Source organism: Lithobates pipiens, unplaced genomic scaffold, assembly GCF_037356315.1.
Source record: "Lithobates pipiens isolate NorthernLeopardFrog02 unplaced genomic scaffold, aLitPip1_a1.2 Scaffold_22, whole genome shotgun sequence".
In the NCBI taxonomy this organism is placed as follows: Eukaryota; Metazoa; Chordata; class Amphibia; order Anura; family Ranidae; genus Lithobates; species Lithobates pipiens.
The window spans coordinates 57,087,745-57,109,442 of record NW_027507784.1 but is presented as its reverse complement, the minus strand read 5'-3'; the positions used below and the strand labels follow the sequence as shown (position 1 = coordinate 57,109,442).

General features: G+C 41.5%; 1 protein-coding gene across 8 annotated transcripts in view; it reads left to right on the top strand.

The window, feature by feature from the left end:
- PKP4 (plakophilin 4) overlaps positions 1–21,698 on the top strand; it is a 474,949-nt gene that overhangs the window by 380,959 nt on the left and 72,292 nt on the right. For all 8 annotated transcript variants that reach the window (XM_077447646.1, XM_077447645.1, XM_077447649.1 and 5 more), the window contains 2 exons: positions 928–1,060; positions 4,127–4,340. In XM_077447646.1, the coding sequence (XP_077303772.1) occupies positions 928–1,060; positions 4,127–4,340 (347 nt within the window). The remainder of the gene's footprint in view (positions 1–927; positions 1,061–4,126; positions 4,341–21,698) is intronic.

The window sequence follows — 21,698 nt, the reverse complement described above, 5'->3', positions numbered from 1 at the left end:
GAGGATTTATGGGTTAGCTTAATGGCTCTATCAATCTGTGCTTTTAGGAGTGTCACCTGTAGTTCAGATTCACACTTGCATGTATATGGAAGGACAAAATCCTCCCTGGGCCATTAAGAAGATTGTGAATGTTGGCTAGTAGACAAAACGTGATCTAGAATTGAGGCCAAGTAATGCTGCAGTTGGTAAGCTGGCCAGGGGTCCAGAGGCGGCTGCATTAAATTGGAAGCATCTCGGGCACCCATTCCAGGTCACAATGTGCACACACCAGTATCGACCTATGTCGCCCAGATGTAAAAGTTGTTTGTTGTCTATTCTGGGGGAAAACTCATGATTATGTAAAACTGTGGTGAAGGGCAATAAATGGTTGACATCCCTCACCAGTAGAAGGTTTGGTAAATCACTGCAATGGTGGCTCCTATGGTTGGATGTGTCTTGAGGGATCTGAAGTGTTTGACTGGGAGCCAGGGGAAGGAAGACAGTGCTACCTGTGACAATTGTTGTTTGATCTGTACCCATATTTAGGTTTTGGATGTTCAGCACCATGTTACCACTCAAGGTAAATGTAAAGCCTTGTAGTACCAAGCTGTGTTAGAAAGTCCTACACTGCTTGCGTTTTAAGGCATTCATTTTTTTTTTTTTTATTATTCAATGGTGTATTGAATACACATCTGCATTGCTTTTGTCTTTTATATCCACCTGGAGTTCATCTTTAGATTTGTTAATGTTCTACTTGATTATCTCTGATTTAATTTGATTTAAATTGTTGACATTGTGTCTGGATATCTGATTTGGAAAGGTTAATATCTTCAATATGTTCACTGATGTAAGCAATATCTCTGGTAGTGTAAAATATCATGCTTGCACATTGACTGTGGATTTAATGTAAATGTGTACATTAAACTATTCCTCTATTTCCTTCCTCAGAGAGTTTGCCTGGCGTGACCCCGAATTGCCTGAGGTCATTCACATGCTTCAGCATCATTTCCCATCTGTGCAGGCAAATGCAGCCGCCTACTTGCAGCATCTGTGCTTTGGGGACCATAAAACCAAGATTGAGGTAGGTCTAAGCTCCACTCTATATTGCTGTAATGCCCCCACTAACACATGGGCATTGGGACTGTCATTTTATGGGCTGTGATCTCATGTAGGACAGTTGTGGCTATAATTGCATCACGATTCGGTATACTTTGTTGATGGTTCATAAAAACTAGTGACATCAGGTGTCATGTCATGAAAGCGGCTTCCCAAAATGGCTGCCACTAAATGTAGACAAACCTTTTCAATACACTTGTACTGCCTAAAAAATTGCTAAAAGTCCTGCGGCTTAAAAGGCAGCTTTACACTGATCCTCCTTTAGGCTCCATGTACACTGGAGCTCATAAACATCCTTTTTTTTGGAGTTTGGATGTATTTTTTTTTTTTTTTTTTGTAACTTCCCATAAATTCCACTCTGTTATCCTAAGTGTCCATGCACACATGGACATTTTTTTTTAGCTTTTATCAGCAGTGGAGTTTATGGGCTGTTCTCTGAACGCCATAAAATCGCGTTCAAAGTGACAATTTTTTGACCACAAAAAACACAAAAAAATGTCAAACGCTCATAAACGCGCGTTAATTGGTGTTCAGTGTTCTTTTTCAATGCATTGTGATATTTTTGAAGTGTCCTCTGTGTATTTTTATTAAAAACTCCCATAAACGCCAAAAAAGTGCATAAACGCTAGTACAAAACGCTGTTAAAAGCACGTTTTTCAACCAGAGTTTTCTGCCAGCAATCTGGCATTCAGAAAAAACTTTTTTGAGCTCCAGTGTGCAATGGAGCCTTTGAGCGTTATTTAGAACCTCTGAGGAATCCAGTGCATTGTCCAATGTTCTGAAAGTTCAGTGTATGCATAGGTTTAGTAATACTCCCTGAGTGTTGGTTGCTCAAACACTTGTAGGTTGGATAGGGGATATGCCTGTTCTCCCCATACACTCGGTATATTCTAGCTGGACATTAAGAGTACATGCCTTGTAAAGCAACATTTTTAGCTTAGGAACCCTTGGGGCAGAACAGATGTATCTTAAGTAAAACTGTGCATCATTTTTTTCCCTCTGTGGAAACAAATAGGCTGTTAAGTAAGAGATGCTAACAAAGTGGAGCTCAGGCCACAAAGTTTTTTCCCTTTGGGATGGGTTTACTTTGCTTTATGTCTTGGTATCACAATTGGAAGTAAGACATATGGCTCCAAAGAAGAACAAAAATTCAGATGTGTACTATTGCATGCTAAGACCATTTCCCAGAAAACATTTTCCTTCGCAGAGTTTTTTTAGAAACAAAATTCAAACGTGAAATGGATTTGGTTCACACTTAAAAATAGAATCAAAAACTGGAGCAACGATATTTGCAGATGTTATCCATAGCACTCAAATTGTCCACTTTGTATTGTCCTTTGGGCAATGTATCTGTTATTACTCTGAACCACGTTCTTTTTTGCTTTGCTCTGTTGTATTTTACAAAACATTCCCATTGAAGTATAACGATATTTCAGCTCCATTTTTATGTTTTAGGCTTGTTTGCCACAGTGATGAGTTATCTGATCACTAAAACAATATATTTTAAAATGCACAGGAACCACTCAATAGCCTCTGTACAAATAACTTGTGTCAACGAAAAATAGCTGTTCTGTGGTCTCCATTGAGTTTTACACTCTATCTGAATGATAGCAATCTTTTCTCTGTCATATAATAACAGAAGGGAAAGACTGTTATTGTTTTGGAGAAAAACATGCCTACTGCTGAACACGGTAATTCAAAAAGTGAACTGACATTAGTTATGTTCTATTAGCCACCATGTTGGACTTTCTGCTGCTTTGGAAATTCAATATATGGTGTCCGAAAAGGGAACGGTCCTTGTTGCACATAAGAGTCTTACTTCTTTTATTCCCCATGCTTTGATGCAAGGTCTTCCAGACTCTACAACATATGATGCTATGGGCTGCACAAATATTTTTTTGCCATCTGGCACTGCTATGTAAGCTCTTAAAGTTCTCCTTTATCTGCTTTGGGGTTAGCCATTCACAACATAAATATTCTGAAATTTACAGCACTCAAAGAGCTCAGTTAAAGTACATTTCTAAGGGCTTTCCACATGTAATATTTAATAACAGATTCCAAGAACCATGGATTATCTGAAGAGATGGCACAGCAAATATTGCCTGCTTTGCAATAATAAAACCTGCTACGAGCTGCACAATAGGGGTGGAGTCACTGCTGTGATCTGTGGCGGCTGGTGGGTTTTTCTTTGGGGGGCAGCAAACAAGCACCCCCTCCGGGCGGCCTAGCACTGACAGCACACCCCCCCCAGGCGGTACTGATGCACCCCCCGAGTGCCCGTGCTGTGACACTGACAACACCCCGCTCCAGCAGTCAGGCTCCTTCCCGATCTAGGGTTGGCAGGATGTGGTGTCATCTCCCCTCCCTAGCTCTGGTGTCTGCTCCTGCTGCGGCTTCCTCTGCTTTTGTGTGTCCTTTCTGTTCCTCCTAAGTGCTAGGCATCCAATAGGATCGATGCTTTGATCAATTGGGAAACAGGTCTCGCGTCCTGTCTCCTGATTAGCGAGAAGGCACTTTAGTGTGAAAATAGCTAAAATGAATTCGCTATCGTCACACAAATGGGTGGGATGGGGGCGCCCACCCTTTTTTTTTGTTAGAGCCTCTGGCTTTAATCAGGGGCTTAAAAAACAAAACAAAAAAAACACCCCCCTCCCCCACTATTGGAATCCATAGTCCAGCACCCTGAAATGTAGATCATGGATAGGGTGGGCAGCGCTCTTTATGGATTGGACGCCACTGGCTGTGATAAAGAATTTGACTCCTACAAACTAGGGGCTTTTTCCTCTGTTGTGTAAGCAAAAATACAATGCTAGATGTAAAAAGCAGGCTAAAACTCTACTTAGTAGCTCTAATGGAAACTTACATTTTTAAAGTTGTTACATTTTTAACAAGCCATTTCATAATTATCTGATTCAAAAATTTAGATAATTGCTATAGATTTTTATGAAAGTGAACCTAATTGAAGATGTTGATACAAGCAGTGCATCGCAGATCATTTCTTGAATGCTCTCTACATTTATTTCCTCCATAGGTGTGCAGGCTGGGAGGAATAAAGCACCTCGTAGACCTTCTGGATAACAAAGTCCTGGAAGTTCAGAAGAATGCCTGTGGCGCTTTAAGGAACTTGGTTTATGGCAAGTCTACTGATGAAAATAAAATAGCAGTAAAGAATGCTGGTGGGGTCCCTGCACTACTTAGACTACTGAGAAAAACCAGTGACCAGGAGATACGGGAACTTGTAACTGGTGAGTTAGCTCCTTGATTATCAGAACTGCCTTCTAGTCCAGCGGTGCTCAGTCTACAAGGCCCTATTACCATGCAACAACTTTGAACCTTTGCACAGAGTTCCACATTGCTGTCTCGTATGTTGGTTACTATTTTTTGTTTATTTTTTTCAAATAGATACTGGTATTGGGTAAAACACAAGCTATAGGCCAACCTTGAGGACCAGAGTTTAGCATAGCTACTTTAATCCAGTTTCTTGAGGATTTGGGTTTAGCTTGTACCACTATCACTGCCTTTGCAATGTCTTACATAATACTATTGCTGTTAAATGATACCTTGTGTACACATATTCAATTGTATATGGCATCAATGTTTGGGTGAGATTTTATTGGATCATATTTATTTCTTCAGTTTATAGGAAGTTTATCTTGGATCTAATTATTTCCCCCACAAAAATGTATATTTGTCACCAAAATGTCTATACAATTTCAACCCAAGGAATGATCAGGACCAATGTGAATGGGGATGTTTCTCCATTAGGTTAATATGCCTGTTACTGGTTTATCAGATCTGAAAAAAAAAAGTAGGAACATATTCCCCAGACAGTCCAATAGATGAAGCAACAGTTGTCACATGCACAGATTCGCAGAATCACTTATACAAGGGGTTTTAATATTAGAGGCCCAGTGGATTACCCAATATATTCCAATACCCCCTTCATCAGACTGTCAAAATCATCCTCATCATCAAACCTATTAGATACCAGTATAACTTTAAAAGCTGGATATTACCTGGTCTTACACATGGAAAGCAAGGAACAGCAAAAAGAAAACCCTAAGAATATAATCCTCTTTGTGTAAAATCACAAAAAACTAAATGGCTAAAACTAGTGACATTTTTGAGCAAAAAACTTCTAGGTCATGGTGACTCCTGCTAAAACCAATTGATCAGGGGTCATTAGGAAAATGCTCCTTATGCTGGTCATTGTGAAGAATGCCACCCTTTCAGTGGTGGCTAGAATACCACCCTTATACTTAGTACATACGAAGAGACTATCAGACTGATCGTATAATAAACTATTAGTACACAGCTTTCGAGAGACGATTGCGACAGTTCATGCGAAAATATCTGAAGGGACAAGAGCAAAACTTTTTCTCAAAAGATAACAGAAAAACAATTTTTGCGTAATTAGTATAGTATTCGAGTGACCAGGACCATGAATGTTTGGAAATGAAAATACATTACAATACAATAAAATACTAATTTCTGAAGTTGTATTCTATCTTATGAGAGTTTTCATAACTTTAGCAACCTATTCATTTTCGATCTGAGACTAGCATGCAAACAACCAGAGTCTCATAGCGTGTACGAGGCAATGGACAGCACATTGCGCCAGCACTGCTAAAGTAAATATCTCCTAAATGGTGCATGTTTAGAAGAAATTGACTGTACTTACCAGTAAGCCTCATTATAGGCTTTTACCTGAAGGTATAAATCAAGAAAAAGGACTTTTCTACTTTTTTTTTTAAGTACCTCCGTTATTTAGTTCACATACCACCAAGCTGTATGAAAGTCCTGGCTTAAACCATGCAACAGATTTTTATTATTTCTATTAATCCATTTACTGCACATAATTGGCTCAGAGTGAGCAACCAATCAGAAACCTAATGTCATTATTCTATAGTAGGTAAGATAACAGAAGCAAAGGTGTTTGCTAATGTCCCTATGTTGCTTTGGCTGAAATTTATATAAATGAGTACCAACATAATTTCCATGGTACTTCATGCAACTGATTTCTACATCTTTCAGCAGTGCAATGTCTGAATCCTGGTGAGAACAGTTAAACTGTATTATGCCCTTGGTTATTTATATGAAAATAGCACAGTAAACGCCGCCTTCACTAATTAAAACGTTTGAAATGTGAAGAGTCCTGTGGTTGCGAAACTGCACTGTTCGCAACCATTGTCTGGGTAATTTGTTCCCTATGCAATTTTCATTATTACTATTATTTATTTATAATCATCTCTGACGCCAAGTACACTGATTATCTAAAGCATTAGCATTCAATTTCCAGCTCATATGATATTGGCAGAAATAATTGAGTGCTGTTTACGAATTTCCCAACCTAATGTTCCTATTTTTCTTTCTGTCGCAATTTACAAATGAGCAAAGTAGTATTCATAAACATTCACCAGCTAATGACTGATTTAACTCAACTGGAGTGTTCTTGACCACCGACCACCCCTCCTGTGTTTCCTCGTGTTGGAGACATGTGGCAAAGTACACAAGCTAATTAATATGTTTTATGGATGTAATTATTGAATTTAACCTATAACACCAACACAGTTTCATGGTCTGATTTTAAAAGCTTCAAAGAGGCAATAAAGACAGACAGAGAGGCTTATCCAGTGCAGCCGTGCAATAGTCTGTGGTGAATTGCAAAGTGCAATAACCCATCACAACCTGATTTTAGTTTATTGGTGTGAGATCCGCAAAGGATTAATTCTAGTTGCAGTAAGTTACTGCGCGATGGCCTTGGCCTACTAAGCACAGTGGATTCAAATGAGTTTTTGTTCACTCCTTCCTTCTGCTTAGAGCTGGAGGACCTCTGCAGGTCGTGATTTCAGTATTTGCCCAAGTTGTAGTTGTTGTAGCTGTTGTAGCTGTAGTAGTTGTAGGGAGGCAGAACATTTTTATGAAATCCTGCAAACATGTTGAATCACTAACTTGGACAATTTTACCTCCTATTGGCAGGTACCCTGTAGAAATGTTTACTATTCATCTGCCAAAATAACTTTGTTCTGCTAAGCAAACTCTTACAGTGGAATTCTGGGCTAGCTTTAACTGTCCCTTTCCTTTTATTAACACTACCTATGCTTACTAACTTGTGAAATTAACCTGTATATACTTTAATACTTTTAGCCTGCTCACGTGATCCAGATCCCCTGTGTCAGCCTGGGCCACTGCGTGGGAGAGGAGGGAGCGCTGACCACATATAGGCCATTGAAGGCTACAGGTAGCATCATGCTCCCAACCATTACCAGCTGTTCTCGGAGCATGCTCTCCTCTCCCCTGCAGCTGGTTGCTAACTGACATGTGAGATCACATATGACTGGACCAGAGTGGTCTAAAAAAATTGGTGAATATACAGATCTTTCTTAAACAGGATAGTAGGCATAGGTGTTAGGAGTGGGGAGGGGACAGTCTTAAGGGTAGTTAGTATTCTGACTCCAACTGTTGTAATAGTGACTTATCCCTTGCTGAGACCTCTATGACTGGCCTGTATAAGCAGATATCATCACAGCGGACAGTCTTTATCACATAGCTTGAACTCCCCTGGCACTGTTTCTTCCATAAGTGTGGCTTTTATTGCAAGCAGTAGGTATAGCAGACAACAAAATGTGGCACATGATTGAAAGACTGTATCTGCTGGTCAAAACATGGTAATGTGTTCCCGGATGTGAGCAGGCATGAGGCCTACATTGAAGTGTCCATCTCTTCCTCACAAGACAGAGAAGCAGGAACAGCAAATGCATCATAAGATGGCTGGGAACACAGATAATAAACAGAAAAGGATGTTTCTATAACCAAAATAACCACAAGATGGCAGTATATTAACCCATTATACAGAGGTCAAACTAGTTTAGGAAATTAACTACATAAATTCTCACACAACATGTGTAACAGTACAGGTAGGGTTATTCTGGAATTCCACTTTAGGCTTCATTCTCATGAGGCGGATCCATTGCCACAGAGTCCGCCTCTGTCCGCCAGCTCAGCGGGATATATCTCCGTTGATCTCTGCTGAGCCAGCAGATGACAGGTCTCTCTCTGCTCACTGAGAGGGGAGGGGCTTGTCAAGCGCCGCTGGTTGCTATGGAGAAATCGGATGAAAACGGACAGCAAGTCCATATTAATCAGATCTCACCCGATCTGATCGGCCAGGGACGGATGCAAACGTAGGGCCATCCGTCTGATTTTAGCGGATTGGACCGGCTCATATGTCAGCGGACATGTCACCACATGACATAAATGCGTATTTATTGCATAAATGAATAAATACTGACCATTGTAAGCACCGCTGTCAGTGGTAAATGATTTGACTCAACCGTCTGCTAGACAGCCTGGTCTTTTAACCGCTACCCGCCCGCTGGCCATCAAATGACGGCTGGGTGGCGCAGCTCTTGTTCTGGGAGGACGTCCTATGACGGCCTCCCAGAACGACCGCTCTCACGCACCTGTGGGGGCATGCATCGTGGCAATCGGTGGTGCAGTCTCAGTAAGGAGCCTCTGACGGAGGCTCTTTACCATGTGATCAGCCGTGTTCAAGCACGGCTGATCACGATGTAAAAAGGAAGAGCCGCTTCCTCACTCGTGCCTGACAGAAAGGGGGTGGGGCTTTTCTTTTAACAAATGTTTTATTCGGTTTTAAGGTGGATGTAAACCCCATTCATGAAGTCTGACCTGAGCACATATATCTGTAGTGTTTACTTATCTCTCTCCAAAGCTCTAGGTGTTGTGTCTTTCTGCTGCTCTCTTCCGCTGTAAAACTTTGGTAGGGAGATTTGTTTATCTCTGTATATCATCTGAGGCTGTTCACATCTCTGGGTATACATCCACTTTAAGTTTACCAGGAATATACAGAAAGTACAAATACAACCAGAAGAGTACAGAAAACACAAAAAGGGTTAAAGTGTGACAAAATAAGTAATGTGAATTAGTGGAGTGGAGGACAAACCTTGGATCGCAGAGACTACAGAGCGAGCACCATAAATCCCTGTTTTTAACAATGTGAAAGTAAGAAATGGTAGGGAACCCAAAAATGAATCCAGTTGAGGAAGGGTAGGAGTAGAGAGGTAAAGCAATGGTGGAAAATTAAGAGGCAACAAGGGACAGAAGGAAGAAAAGGAAAAATTAACAAAAAATGGGGGGTTGGGTAAAAGGAGGGTTTGTGAGGTCCAACCAGGCATCCCATGCCACCAGCCGTCTTAAAAAAAAAAAAAAAAAAAAAAAAAAGCAGTGCATTCAGAGGGATAGAGAAGATGGTTCAGCTGCTGCACATTTGATTACATTTCTATCAGTCAGCATTAGCCACCTGTTTTAAGAGAACTTCAACTTGTAAGAAGAAATTTGCAGCTGGATAGTTAAAAAAAAAAAAAAAATCCAATCTGCTCCTTAACCACAAATTATAGTTGTGTTATGTTTTTCTCAGATTGTCTGTATTAAGTTATGAAATAGTAGAAGCCAGTCACAATAATATTTTTGGCAGCCAGGCCTTATGTGGCATATTAAGCTTCTAATGTTCAAACAACTTAAAGTGGATGTAAACCCAATGTCATCCTTTCTAAACTACTGCCATAGGAGTTATCTATAAGGATATACACGCCTCCTGCATGTACCTTTACCTGTCAAATGTCTCCCCTCTGTCTGTTATGAGACCTGAAAAACTGCAGATTCTGTGGGTGGGTCTGTTGTCCGGAGCTTGTGGGTGGAGTCATGATGTCAGACTCCCCGCCAACCTCTACACTCCCCTTGCCAATATGCATTTTCTCCTGTGTTTCTTACACTGAACTTATGCTATGATCTCTAACATCCAGTGAAAAGACAGGAAAGTAACCACATGACTTCATCATGCCCAATCATGCTGAGGTGTGGAACATCCTGGCAGAGCAGCAGAAGAAAGGAGTGGGAGGGATTTAAAAAATAATGTACGTCTCTTAGGCTAGTGCACGAGATATGTACATCACCTGTCACTTACAGCAAGGGGGGGGGGATTTGACAAAGTTTTTCTCTGTCAAAATGCATCTCCCTGAACAATAAAAGAGGATTGCTAAGAGCTGGATTAACTATTTGTGGCAAGAGTGGGCTTAAATGATAGGAAATCTTATACTCTACATTATAACGTAAACCCAAAATTATTATTATTTTTTATCCACTTTAGGTTTTAATAACAAAAACGTTCAGTGTTTGTTAGCTTTTCTAGCCAAAAAAAGTAATTCCTCCTCAAGCACTCAGTATTATGGAAGAAATGTTCTTCCACACTTATTTTTTCCCATGATCCATTGCAGCTCCTTCACCTGTCTGCCAGTCTTTAAATCTTGACTGGGACTTCACCGTGCTTTTGACATTCACCATGTGTCCTGTACATAAACCAGCCATATTTAACAAGTGCATTCCTCAGCATTAAACCTTGACTTTTTTTTTTTAGTCACAACTGCGTTTAAAGCTGTCTGTTTTGCAGAAGGAAAATAGCGTACTTTCCTTTTGGTCAGCTGCTTTGCATTCAGTGGAAACAAAACTAGACCATCCGATGTCTTCCAGCTCAGCCAGGGAAAAGAACATTGTCTAATGATCAGAGCACTCAGGCAGCCATCTTCTTGTGTACATTTATTTTACTTTTACAGATGTCATGTTGCCTAGCAACATATTAGCCTCTTCACACTCGCTGATCACAAATAGGTATGCCTGCCCATTTTATTTATTTATTTTTGTTCAGTATAAATTAAGCTTCAGAGATTTAGATGCACAGGCCATACTTTTGCAAATGTACAGGAGCGCTTAACACACCTGCATCTGTGGTCTATAGGTGGGATCTTCATTCATTTTTCCGTGACTGTTTAGCATAATCGGTTACAATCTCCAGCTCAGGTAAACGCAAATGTGCCCGCTGAATTTTTCTACAGTTCCTGATGCCTGATCACTATACTTTGATAGCCTGCTTCTAGCCTTTCTAATTATATTCTGCTATGCTACAACCAGATGCAACTCCCTCTAGTCTTTTTCACTGAAACTGCTGAGCTGTGTGTGTGTATATTAGGGCTGCGGCAATGCCACTTTAAGAGCGACAAGTAGTACTGATAGTTTTTCTTTCAAGTACTTGCCGATTTACCAATACATTATTTTTTTTATTTTTTTTTAATCTCATGTGACAGTGGCACTAATATGCAGCACTGATGGGCACTAATGAAGCGTGGACTGTCTGTAGTCTTTTTTGTTTTTTTATTTAAATTTTTTTGCCTTGTTTTTATCAACCCTGTTGGGGGGCGGGGGGTGATTTGGTGAGATGTTAGGGGGTCGAAACAGACCCCTGATAGCTTCCCTTTGAGACAGGGAAAGAGACTGAGAACACAGATTCAGCTGCACTGAAGATGAATGAACAGAGTCAGACACTATCCATTCAGAAAAGGAAGGAGCCGGTAAATGATACATACCGGCTCCTTCCTCTGCTCTCCATCCTGAACCATCTGGGATGGGGGGAGGGTCAGAGGAGCACATAGAGGACTGGAGGCAGACACAGAGGAGATAAAAGCACCAATCTCCCTGTGTGGCTTTCAATAATGCAGCTGAAAGCCATGGGGGGGGAAGGAGGGAAGTGGCTGTCAGATGCTTCAGCCTAAACCCTATTGAGCATGTGGGGCATCCTCAAAAAATGGAAGGTGAAGGCGCGCAAGGTGGCCACACGAGATATTGACATTTTGGACCCAATTTGGACATTTTCACTTAGGGATGTACTCACTTTTGTTGCCAGCAGTTTTGACATGAATGGCTGTGTGTTGAGTTATTTTGAGGGGACAGCAAATTTACACTGTTATACAAGCTGTACACTCACTACATTACATTTTACATTGTAACAAAGTGTAATCTCTTCAGTGTTGTCACATAAAAAGATATAATAAAATATTTACAAAAATGTAAGGGGGTGTTCTCACTTTTGTGAGATACTGCGTATGTGTATGTATACACTCTGTGTGTATGTATATGTGTGTGTGTGTATGTGTATATATATATATATATATATATGTGTGTGTATGTATTTACTGCAAGTACAAAACTTATCACCTGGGGAGACAGCAACGACAACAAAAATCTTTGAATTTTTTTTTTTTGCATAGGGTGCAGAAAAGCTAGCGGTTTCAAATGCTTTCTGTGCCTTTGTGTCCTTGTTCCACCTCATTTCTTGTACTGGTGTCAGAAAGAATACAAGTAGAGTAAAATCACTCTATGGATTCGCTCAGAGTAGCTTTGCTCTCTGAAGAGCAATCTGCGTTCAGAGAGAATTTGGCAGGCGTTGAGGAGGCATTGTATCACCCCCTGACTGCATGCTTTAATACCTTGAATAACGCAATAGCTTGCCACATCCCCATGATTGCACACAGTTGCAGAGCAAACCTATTAACTTGAATGGGTCGCTTTTGGTGATCGGTAGCTCCCACGGAAAGCAACAGGGGCTGTAATTCCTGCTGCACCCGCAAAGCATCATGGCCATGGGGTGTGTGTGTATCCCTGCCTGTTTCCTCTACAGCTAAAAAGGGTATTGGTTGGTGGACAGTAAGTGTGGCTGAACTGCTGTGTTTTGCTTCTCACCCAAATGATCCCATAGACTAATTATACATATATGCCAAGAACATGCATTTAGCCTCAGGATTACCTATCAATGCTCTATACGAGGGGTATTTCATTATAAATCATAGGGTTCTGGTCAGTAAAATTTTCTACAAGCAAAAGTTTGTGCTAAGACTCAAATCCTGCACATTACAGATCGACCCCCTTTACATCAGTGCCCTATACTGTACACATCAGCCCCCACCACCTTCACATCAAAACACCCCCTATACATTCTAATTTCAGTCTTACATAGCATGCCAGAGAGTGGAGGTGCGACAGGTCTGAATGGAGAGCAGGAAGTTCCCAACTTTTTCTGATAACAAGTGGGTGGGTGGTTGGTTGCTAGGCCCCCACCCCCCCAACAACCAATCGGCCACCCTCTGCCCTGCTGTGAAGATGACAGCAGCAGTGGGGGAAAGAGCGGACACATTGGCAGCTGAATGCCACTGCTGTGGCCTTCCAGACAGGACTGTCACTTTGGATCCAGAATGCTGCCTACTATTTAGGGATTCTTGCTCTATAACAATTATATGTATTGCAGCTGTCTATAGCAGTGTTTCTCAACCTTTCTTTTAGTCAAGGTACCCATCTAAATTATGGACAGTCTCGAGGCAGACCATTCTAAAATGTTAAACTATTCCAATAGTTTTACATAATGCAGCACCATCCATACATGTAGGACACCCAAAGCTAGGGGTGATTTTTTATTTATTTTTTCTTCCAAAGCAAATACACTTTTGCACACTGGTACAGACTAGTATACCATTGTTTTTCTTCTCCCTCAATTTCTCTGTCAGTCAGCTAATGTGACCCCGGTGCTCATACAGAGGGGCAGTGTGTTTCTAGTGTCTAGAAAGTCATAATGGTGCATAATGAAAATTTGTTACTTTGTGTACCATATTTAAAAGGCAGGCTTGATCCACCTGTCGGAGTGTATACAGTTTTTGATAAATTTTTAGCCATTTTGCCAAGGCACCCTGGTTAAAAGACTGGCCTATTGCATGTGTAGTTCACATGGGCACATAAGCAGTGCTTTGCAGAAATAATGTATCCAGCCTGTAGAGTTCAAATGGCTTAACCTCTCCCGAGATGTCTCCAAGGTAATGTAAATGCTCCACAAATGCCTCAGACACCTATAGGGCATTCACAGTGCATTTGAGATGTATTTAGAAAGTGTTGTTAGCTGAGATGATAGTACAAGAATCCATAAAAATAGAAAACCAACACAGAGGAGTTGCCTGGCAAGCGTTTAACACAACACAAATGTGTCAACACATCTTAAACCCAATATACGAGTTAATGGGCATTCGTGGTATCTACATTTTCTTGGCGGGTAAAATTTTGTACTTGAGCCATGTTTTTACTGCCCTCAAAAGCTTCCAGCTTTGGGAAGGTAGCAGACAGGTATGTACACATGCAGGATTTATATCCTTGTGTCACTCAGCGGGCACTACCGACTGGCAAAACCAACCCATTTAAGTGTATACAAATGCTCTGCAACAGCGCATAATGAATGTGGTGTGGTAGTCTGGCATTCAGGGATTCAAAACCGGCAGTGAGGAGGTTGTTAAATGCTCTCTGAAAGGGGATCTAATTGCGGATCGCTCTCCGGAGCCCAAAGCTAGTGTTAACAAGCTCTAAATGAACCCTAATTAGGTTACAAAAATAAAATAAAAAACTGACAAGTTCTAATCCTTCCCCACCCTTAAAAGTGAAAAAAAAAAAAAGTATATTGTAATCTCTTATGAGCAGGGCCCTATTTAACCCTCTTGTGCTTTATTGTATTATAATGGTATGGTCTCCCCTTATATTGTAAAGCACTGTGAAAACTGTTTTCGCCATATAAATCCTGGATAATAAAAAAATACCTGAAACTAGAATTTTAAAAATGCATATTTTATATTGTCATGTTTTTTATTGAATGAATGGCTTAAACTACCAAGGTCCTTGATGTAACAATAGGATAATGACATCCTGCAAAGAGGGTAATTGGACTCAGGTACTCCAATCAGATAAATTAGATTAGATCTGTAGTTTGAAGGCCCTTTGCCTTCTATAAAGGACACAGAGTTCTGGTTCGCACTTGTGCGCTGCGAATCCATTGAAAATTCTGTGCGGATTCTGCACCGCATCCAAATTGCACCCCGTTCATGCAAACCACTGCGGGTGTGTGTTAACGACACCCCAAAATCGGTTTGCAAAATGCAGTGCAGTTTTCAGATTCGGATCATATGGGTGTGAACAACCATGCAATCCAATTCTGGTGTGGCCAAAAAAGGGTCCTGCACAATTTTGGTGAGGATTCGGTGCAATTTAAGCCTTAGAGAATAATGGCTCAAATTGCACTGCTGAAAAATAGTATGCTATTTGAACAGGCATACGGTGCAATTTCTGTTCAAAATCACATGCGGTTTCCGCACTGCATAGTGTTAAACATCACTGAAAGTTTGGTTACTGACCATCTACTCTTAAAGCAAGGGATTTATTTAAGCAATGATGTCCTCAATTATTACATTTTACATACACGTTCCCTCTTAACATTCTAAAAATGTTGGTACAAAGCATGGTGAGGGCGTTTACAAATGAAATTAGGGTTCTGCAGAAAATTGGCAAAAATAAAGACAATAGAACATTTAAACATGTAGAAAGAACAGAAAGATATGGGTGCTGTTCTAAAGTTAACTGGGGATGAAGCATGAAAGAATTTTATAGAATAATAAAAAGAAAAGTACAGGTTTGCTGCAATTTTCAGAAATGTAACAATGATTACATTGTATCTGTCACTATAACCTGCTGTTAGGCTAGGGCTACTTTTTGATTGCATTACAAAAAAATCTTATGCTAACAATTTTTTTTTTTTTTTTTTTTACTGTCTGCAGCTGTGCACAATTGTGAGTTTTTTTTCTCATATGATTGCATGTGGAAGCAGATATGTGCAATCAATAGTTATTGCTTAGTAAAAGTCGATTTTTCTCCTCTACAATGCAACTTATTAAGAGAACTCCGTTACTATACGTTACTATTACTATAATGATGTGACTGAAATTCACGCACAGGGTGCTTTCTGTTACAGCAACAAGGAAAAGGTAGTGGGATACAGGAGAGGGGAGATGAAAATGCCCCACTGGACTGCAAAATATGTGGATTTTCTTGGCCCAACACTAGACAGTGGTGAATAAAATTTATAAAAATGTTTACACAGCCTTAAATATCACAACACATAAAAGACATGGTGCATATAGATTTAGGGATCAATTTCCTAGGACATTAAAAAAATATATACAAATGCCCTCCACTTGATTGGTATATATCTAGTCTGAATGTTGATATGCATACATATACAGTGTTCAATAAATACTGTGCATACAGGCTTCTCCAAATCCAGATATTTGTCAACGCGCTTCACAGTAAAGTTGCTTCATCAGGACCAAGAGGGTATATAGAGGAAAGCAATTAAGATTATGGCATTACAGGGTCTGGTAGGTGGACATAGAGGCACAAAAGGGGATCCCCATGTCTACTGGTATATAGTATAATGAGGTGGATGGATGTGCGGGCAGAATATAGCGTCACTGATATGAACCATCTCAGAGATTCTGTATAGATTTTAACCAAGACAGGATAATGGTAGTGTGCGGTTATGTGAACTCACCAAATCACAATATATAGCCCCAGAGGATACAATTCTAAAAATCGGTTGTATTCCAGGTGGTTACATGTACCAGGAAAAAAACATCACATGAAACCAATCAGAGCTAGGCATCATCTGCATAGGGTTAAGCTATTCAATTTATCTTTCCTTTATGCATCCCCGGGATTCAGATGCATATAGGAGAGATAGTTTCAATAGCTGATGCCTAGCTTTGATGGGTTTCATGTGATGATTTTTTCTGGTATATGAAGAAGCACCTGAAATGCACCTGATTTTTGGAATTGTATCCCCCAGGGTCTATTATTTACTCCGCGGGATCACATATCCGTACACTACCATTATCGTGTCTTGGGTCAAAAAGACGTCAGTAACGGCGGGGGCGATCGGGGCCTGCCTTCTCTGTGGTATGGAGACGAGTGAAGCTAAGATGGTCCCCACCCGTCTCTATACCATAGCAGGGCGGAAGTGACGTCAAAACGTCACTTCCGCCCATACCTATTAAAGGCACATTTTTTCAAAGTAATTTTTTTCAAATTACCTTTTTTTTTTTTGCATTTAAGTCCAAATATGAGATCTGGGGACTTTTTTTTTTTTAAACAATCTTTATTTATAGGTAAATAGATAAGGTATTACAGCTTGATATACAGTAAAAGAATGAAAAAAAAAATGAAAATGAACAGAGAGGATAAACATTTGCTGTAGGTAATGCTGATACGTAATACTCCAGTCGTTCCTTTTTCATTTTTCACTTGTAGTGGGAACAAGAACATGAATAGTCAACAGTCATAAATTAACTTGGTACTGATTAGGTTATTAAGAGAGTATTTACCAGGTGACAGGTCAGCACGGTAGGTCAACTGATTGTTGGGCTGAGTAATCCCAGTCCGCAGTCTAGTTCGTGCAGTATAGGACTGGTCTGTCCTCTTGTAAGAGGTTCTCACGCGTGATACGCTTGGTCAGCTTTAACGTTCAAGGTAACTCACGTGGGGCCGTTGGCTTCCTAGACGACCGCGTGCTGGGGGAAGGGGGGCAGTCCTGCATAATAGCGGCACCAAAGTGCCATTTCCCTGTTCAAGTCAGGTTGTCCCATGGCGTCAGGTCGCCAAATTTTTGTAGGGCCACCCAAGTCCTCCATTCCTCACCCGTCACCTGGCACTCAACATATCAACCATCTGCCCGTAGGCAGCCATAACTATTCAAGTCATAAAGTATTAGAAAGTAGTTAAGTGAGAAAAAGAAGGGAAAAGAAAAGTGGTTTAGAGCATACCTGAAGCCTCTCTTCCGACTCCGCCTCCTCTCCGAGCCCCGTCAACCTCTCCATACATGTAGGATGATCAAGGGGGTGAGTGAAGAGAGAGAATAGCATCCTGTCTCCTCGCCCCTGATTAATGAAATGTTAAATTGAGTGTTGGAGTCTCCTCAGCTCCTGGTCCCCATCTGTAAGCCCTGGGGACGTCCCCTTAGGGATGGCTCCGCCAGTTCCAGGAGGGCCACATCCAAACTGGATGAAATGTGTCTAGGGTTCGATATATACACTAGCCAGGGCTGCCAAATCGCAGTGAAGCGGTCATGGGCCCTTTTGCAATTTGCAATCCACCCCTCTGCCTCCCGGATGTCATCCACCCTGCGGCGCCACTCCTCCTTACTTGGGATTTGCGGACGCTTCCAAAAAATAGGGAGCAGCCGCTTAGCTGCATTTAGCAAATGAGGCAGCACACTCTTCTTGTACTGGCTCACTGGCATGGGAGGAATGGGTAGCAGGAAGTGAATCGGGGACAGAGGAATATCTATGCCTGTGATTTCTTTGATCAGAGATTTAATGTCCTCCCAGTAAGGTCTGATCGCAGGGCAATCCCACCAAATATGCAGAAGAGTGCCCCTGTGGCCACAGCCCCGCCAACATTGATCTGACGTGGATGGGTATATCCTTGCTAGATCTGCCGACACAGAGTACCAGCGCATCAGTAGCTTGTAGTTTATTTCTTGCGTCTTGGAATCAATCGAGCTGGACCGGGTAAGTTGGTAGAGGCAAGATATTTGGGCAGGGGTGAAAGTTATCTCCAAGTCCCTTTCCCAGGCTCTGATGTAAGCAGGCTTCACTGTGGGGGATGCAGAGTTAAGCAGTTGATAGAGTTCAGAGACCATGTGTGGTATTGGTTCTTCCGCTATGAAGAGACGTTCGAAGGGTGTGAGGGAGGAGATATCCCGTACGGAGTCTCCCTGTGTTTTAAAAAAATGGTGGAGTTGCCTATACCGCCAGAAGTCCATAGGGAAGCTCCCCCTCTGATCTCGTAGAGTTTCTAGGGACATTAGTTTGCCATTCTGCATTAATTTACCACAACTAGCGTCTCCATCATCTGCCCAGGGGCCAAAGAAAGCAGCCTGTTCCCCCGGGGGGGAACCATAAGTAACCCCCCAATGGGGACACAGGGGGCGCCAGTGTCAAATTGGCATTAAGTCGGTCCCAGGTTCTCAGGGCCTGGATCGTCAGCGGGGAAGTAAAGGTGGACAGACCCCTGTGTTCCCGTGCTAGCCACGGCGCATAGGTCAAATTTCTCCCTGCCATATATTTTTCAAGAGAGACCCATAATTTGGATTGAGTATGGAAGCGCCAGTTCAGTATTCTCTGGAGGACTATTGCCCTGTAGTATCTTTTGGGCATCAGGGAGGCCCAGGCCCCCTGCGTCTCTATATCTGAGGACTTTTTGACCCCAGATCTCATATTTAAGAGGACCTGTCATGCTTTTTTCCTAAAAAAAAAAAAAAAATTGTATCACTTTTATTCCTATTACAAGGAATGTAAACATCCCTTGTAATAGGAATAAAAGTGATACATTATTTTTTTTTAAACAGTGTAAAAATAAATAAAATCAAGTAAAATAAACAAGAAAAAAATAACGCATATTTTGACTAGCGCCCGCATTTGAAAACGGTAGTCAAACCACACGTGAAGTATCGCCGCGATCGGTAGAGTGCGAGCAATAATTCTAGCCCTAGATCTCCTCTGTATCGCAAAACATGCAACCTGTCGAATTTTTAAATGTCGCTTATGGAGATTTTTGAGGGTAAAAGTTTGACACCATTCCACGAGCGGGCGCAATTTTGAAGCATGGCATGTTGGGTATCAATTTACTCGGCATAACATTCTCTTTCAAAATATAAAAAACATTGGGCTAATTTTACTGTTTTATATTTTTATTCAAAGAAGTGATTTTTTTTTTGGCAAAAAAAAGTGCACTTGTAAGACCGCTGCACAAAATGGCGTGAAAAAAAGTATTGCAAAGGTTGCCATTCTCTAGGGTTTTGGGAAAAAAAACAATATATAATGTTTGGGAGTTCTAAGTAATTTTCTAGCAAAAAATATCTGTTTTAAACATGTAAACACCAAAGAGGTGTTCCTTAACCACTTGCCGACCGCCGCACGACGATGTACGTCCATTTTTTGAAGAGGGATATCTTGGTAACGGCAGCAGCTGCTGCCACAACCGAGATATCCATCTCTTCAGGCGGCGGTCGGCTGTACGATAACGGTGGTCTCCGCGGCGGATTCGCCGCGAGATCACCGCTATCGGCGGCGGGAGAGGTGCCACCCCCCCTCCCGCCGCCCTCCCGCACCTTCCGCCGCTTACCGGAGCCGTCGGTAGCGGCGGAGGCGATCGGGTCCTTCCGTCTGCTGGGCATAGAGACAAGTGAGGCTAAGATGGCCCCCACTCGTCTCTATACCATAGGAGGGCGGAAGCGACGTCAAAATGTCACTTCCGCCCATACCTCCTAAAGGTATATATTTTTTTTTTAAATGTCAGATTTTATTTTTATTTTTTTTATTTTTTATTTTTTGTTGCATTTTAGCCCAAATATGAGATCTGAGGACCTTTTGACCCCAGATCTCATATTTAAGAGGACCTGTCATGCTTTTTTCTATTACAAGGGATGTTTACATTCCTTGTAATAGGAATAAAAGTGATCCATTTATTTTTTTTTTTTTTTAAAGTGTAAAAATAAATAAAATAAATTAAAATAAATAAGAAAAAAAAAATAAATTTTTAAAAACACCCCGTTACGACGAGCTTGCGCACAGAAGCGAGCGCATACGTGAGTAGCGCCCGCATATGAAAACGGTGGTCAAACCACATATATGAGGTATCGCCGTGATCGGTAGAGCGAGAGCAATAATTCTAGCCCTAGACCTCCTCTGTAACGCAAAAAATGCAACCTGTAGAATTTTTTAAATGTCGCTTATGGAGATTTTTGAGGCTAAAAGTTTGACGCCATTCCACGAGCGGGCGCAATTTTGAAGCGTGACATGTTGGGTATCAATTTACTCGGCATACCATTATCTTTCACAGTATAAAAAAAAAATTGGGCTAATTTTACTGCTGTCTTATTTTTTATTCAAAAAAGTGCATTTTTTCCAAAAAAAGTGCGCTTCTAAGACCGCTGCGCAAATACGGTGTGAAAAAAAGTATTTCAATGACCGCCATTTTATTCTCTAGGGTGTTAGAAAAAAAACAATATAAAATGTTTGGGGGTTCTAAGTAATTTTCTAGCAAAAAAAACTGTTTTAAACATGGAAACACCAAGTCCGAAAAAGAGGCCTGGTCCTTAAGTGGTTAAAGCGGGAGTCCGCCGTTTTTATTTATTTATTTATTTTTTTTAAAGCCAGCAGCTACAAATACTGCAGCTGCTGACTTTTAAATAATGACACTTTCCCGCCCAGTGCGCCCGCGATGTCGGCACTCGAAGCCGATCTCTCGATCGTGTCTCGGGTGCTGCCGCTGCCATCTTGGGTATGGGAATCAGGAAGTGGAGCCTTGCGGCTTCATTTCCCAGTTCCCTACTGCGCATGTGCGAGTCGAGCTGCGCAATATGGATGGTCCCCGCTGTCTCTGGGATCCGTGTGTTTCCCAGCAGACAGCGGGGGACCTTCGGAAAGTGGCGTAGATTCTGCGGAAAGGGGCCTACCTTCTGCAGATATCTATGCCGGAAGTGGGTGCAGATACCTGTACTGTACAGTTATCTACACCCCCCTCCCCCCTGAAAGGTGCCAATTGTGACGCCGGAGGGGGGGAGGGTTCCAATGAGCAGAAGCTCCACTTTAGGGTGGACCTCCGCTTTAAGTGGTTACGGTTTAGTGTTGTGCCAATAAATTCCGCATACTTTGGAGTCCGGTGGGGAGTTTTCATCTCCCTTCTCCCGAATCCCACTCCCTTTACCGTCTCATAATTTTGGATGTGACACTGTGAAAGTCTCTACGATTTAATTTGCTTTCAATTTAGTGTGTGGACTCCCAGCGGGATCTGTGCGATTAGATGCGGGCAGGTTTTGCCATTGAAAGATACAA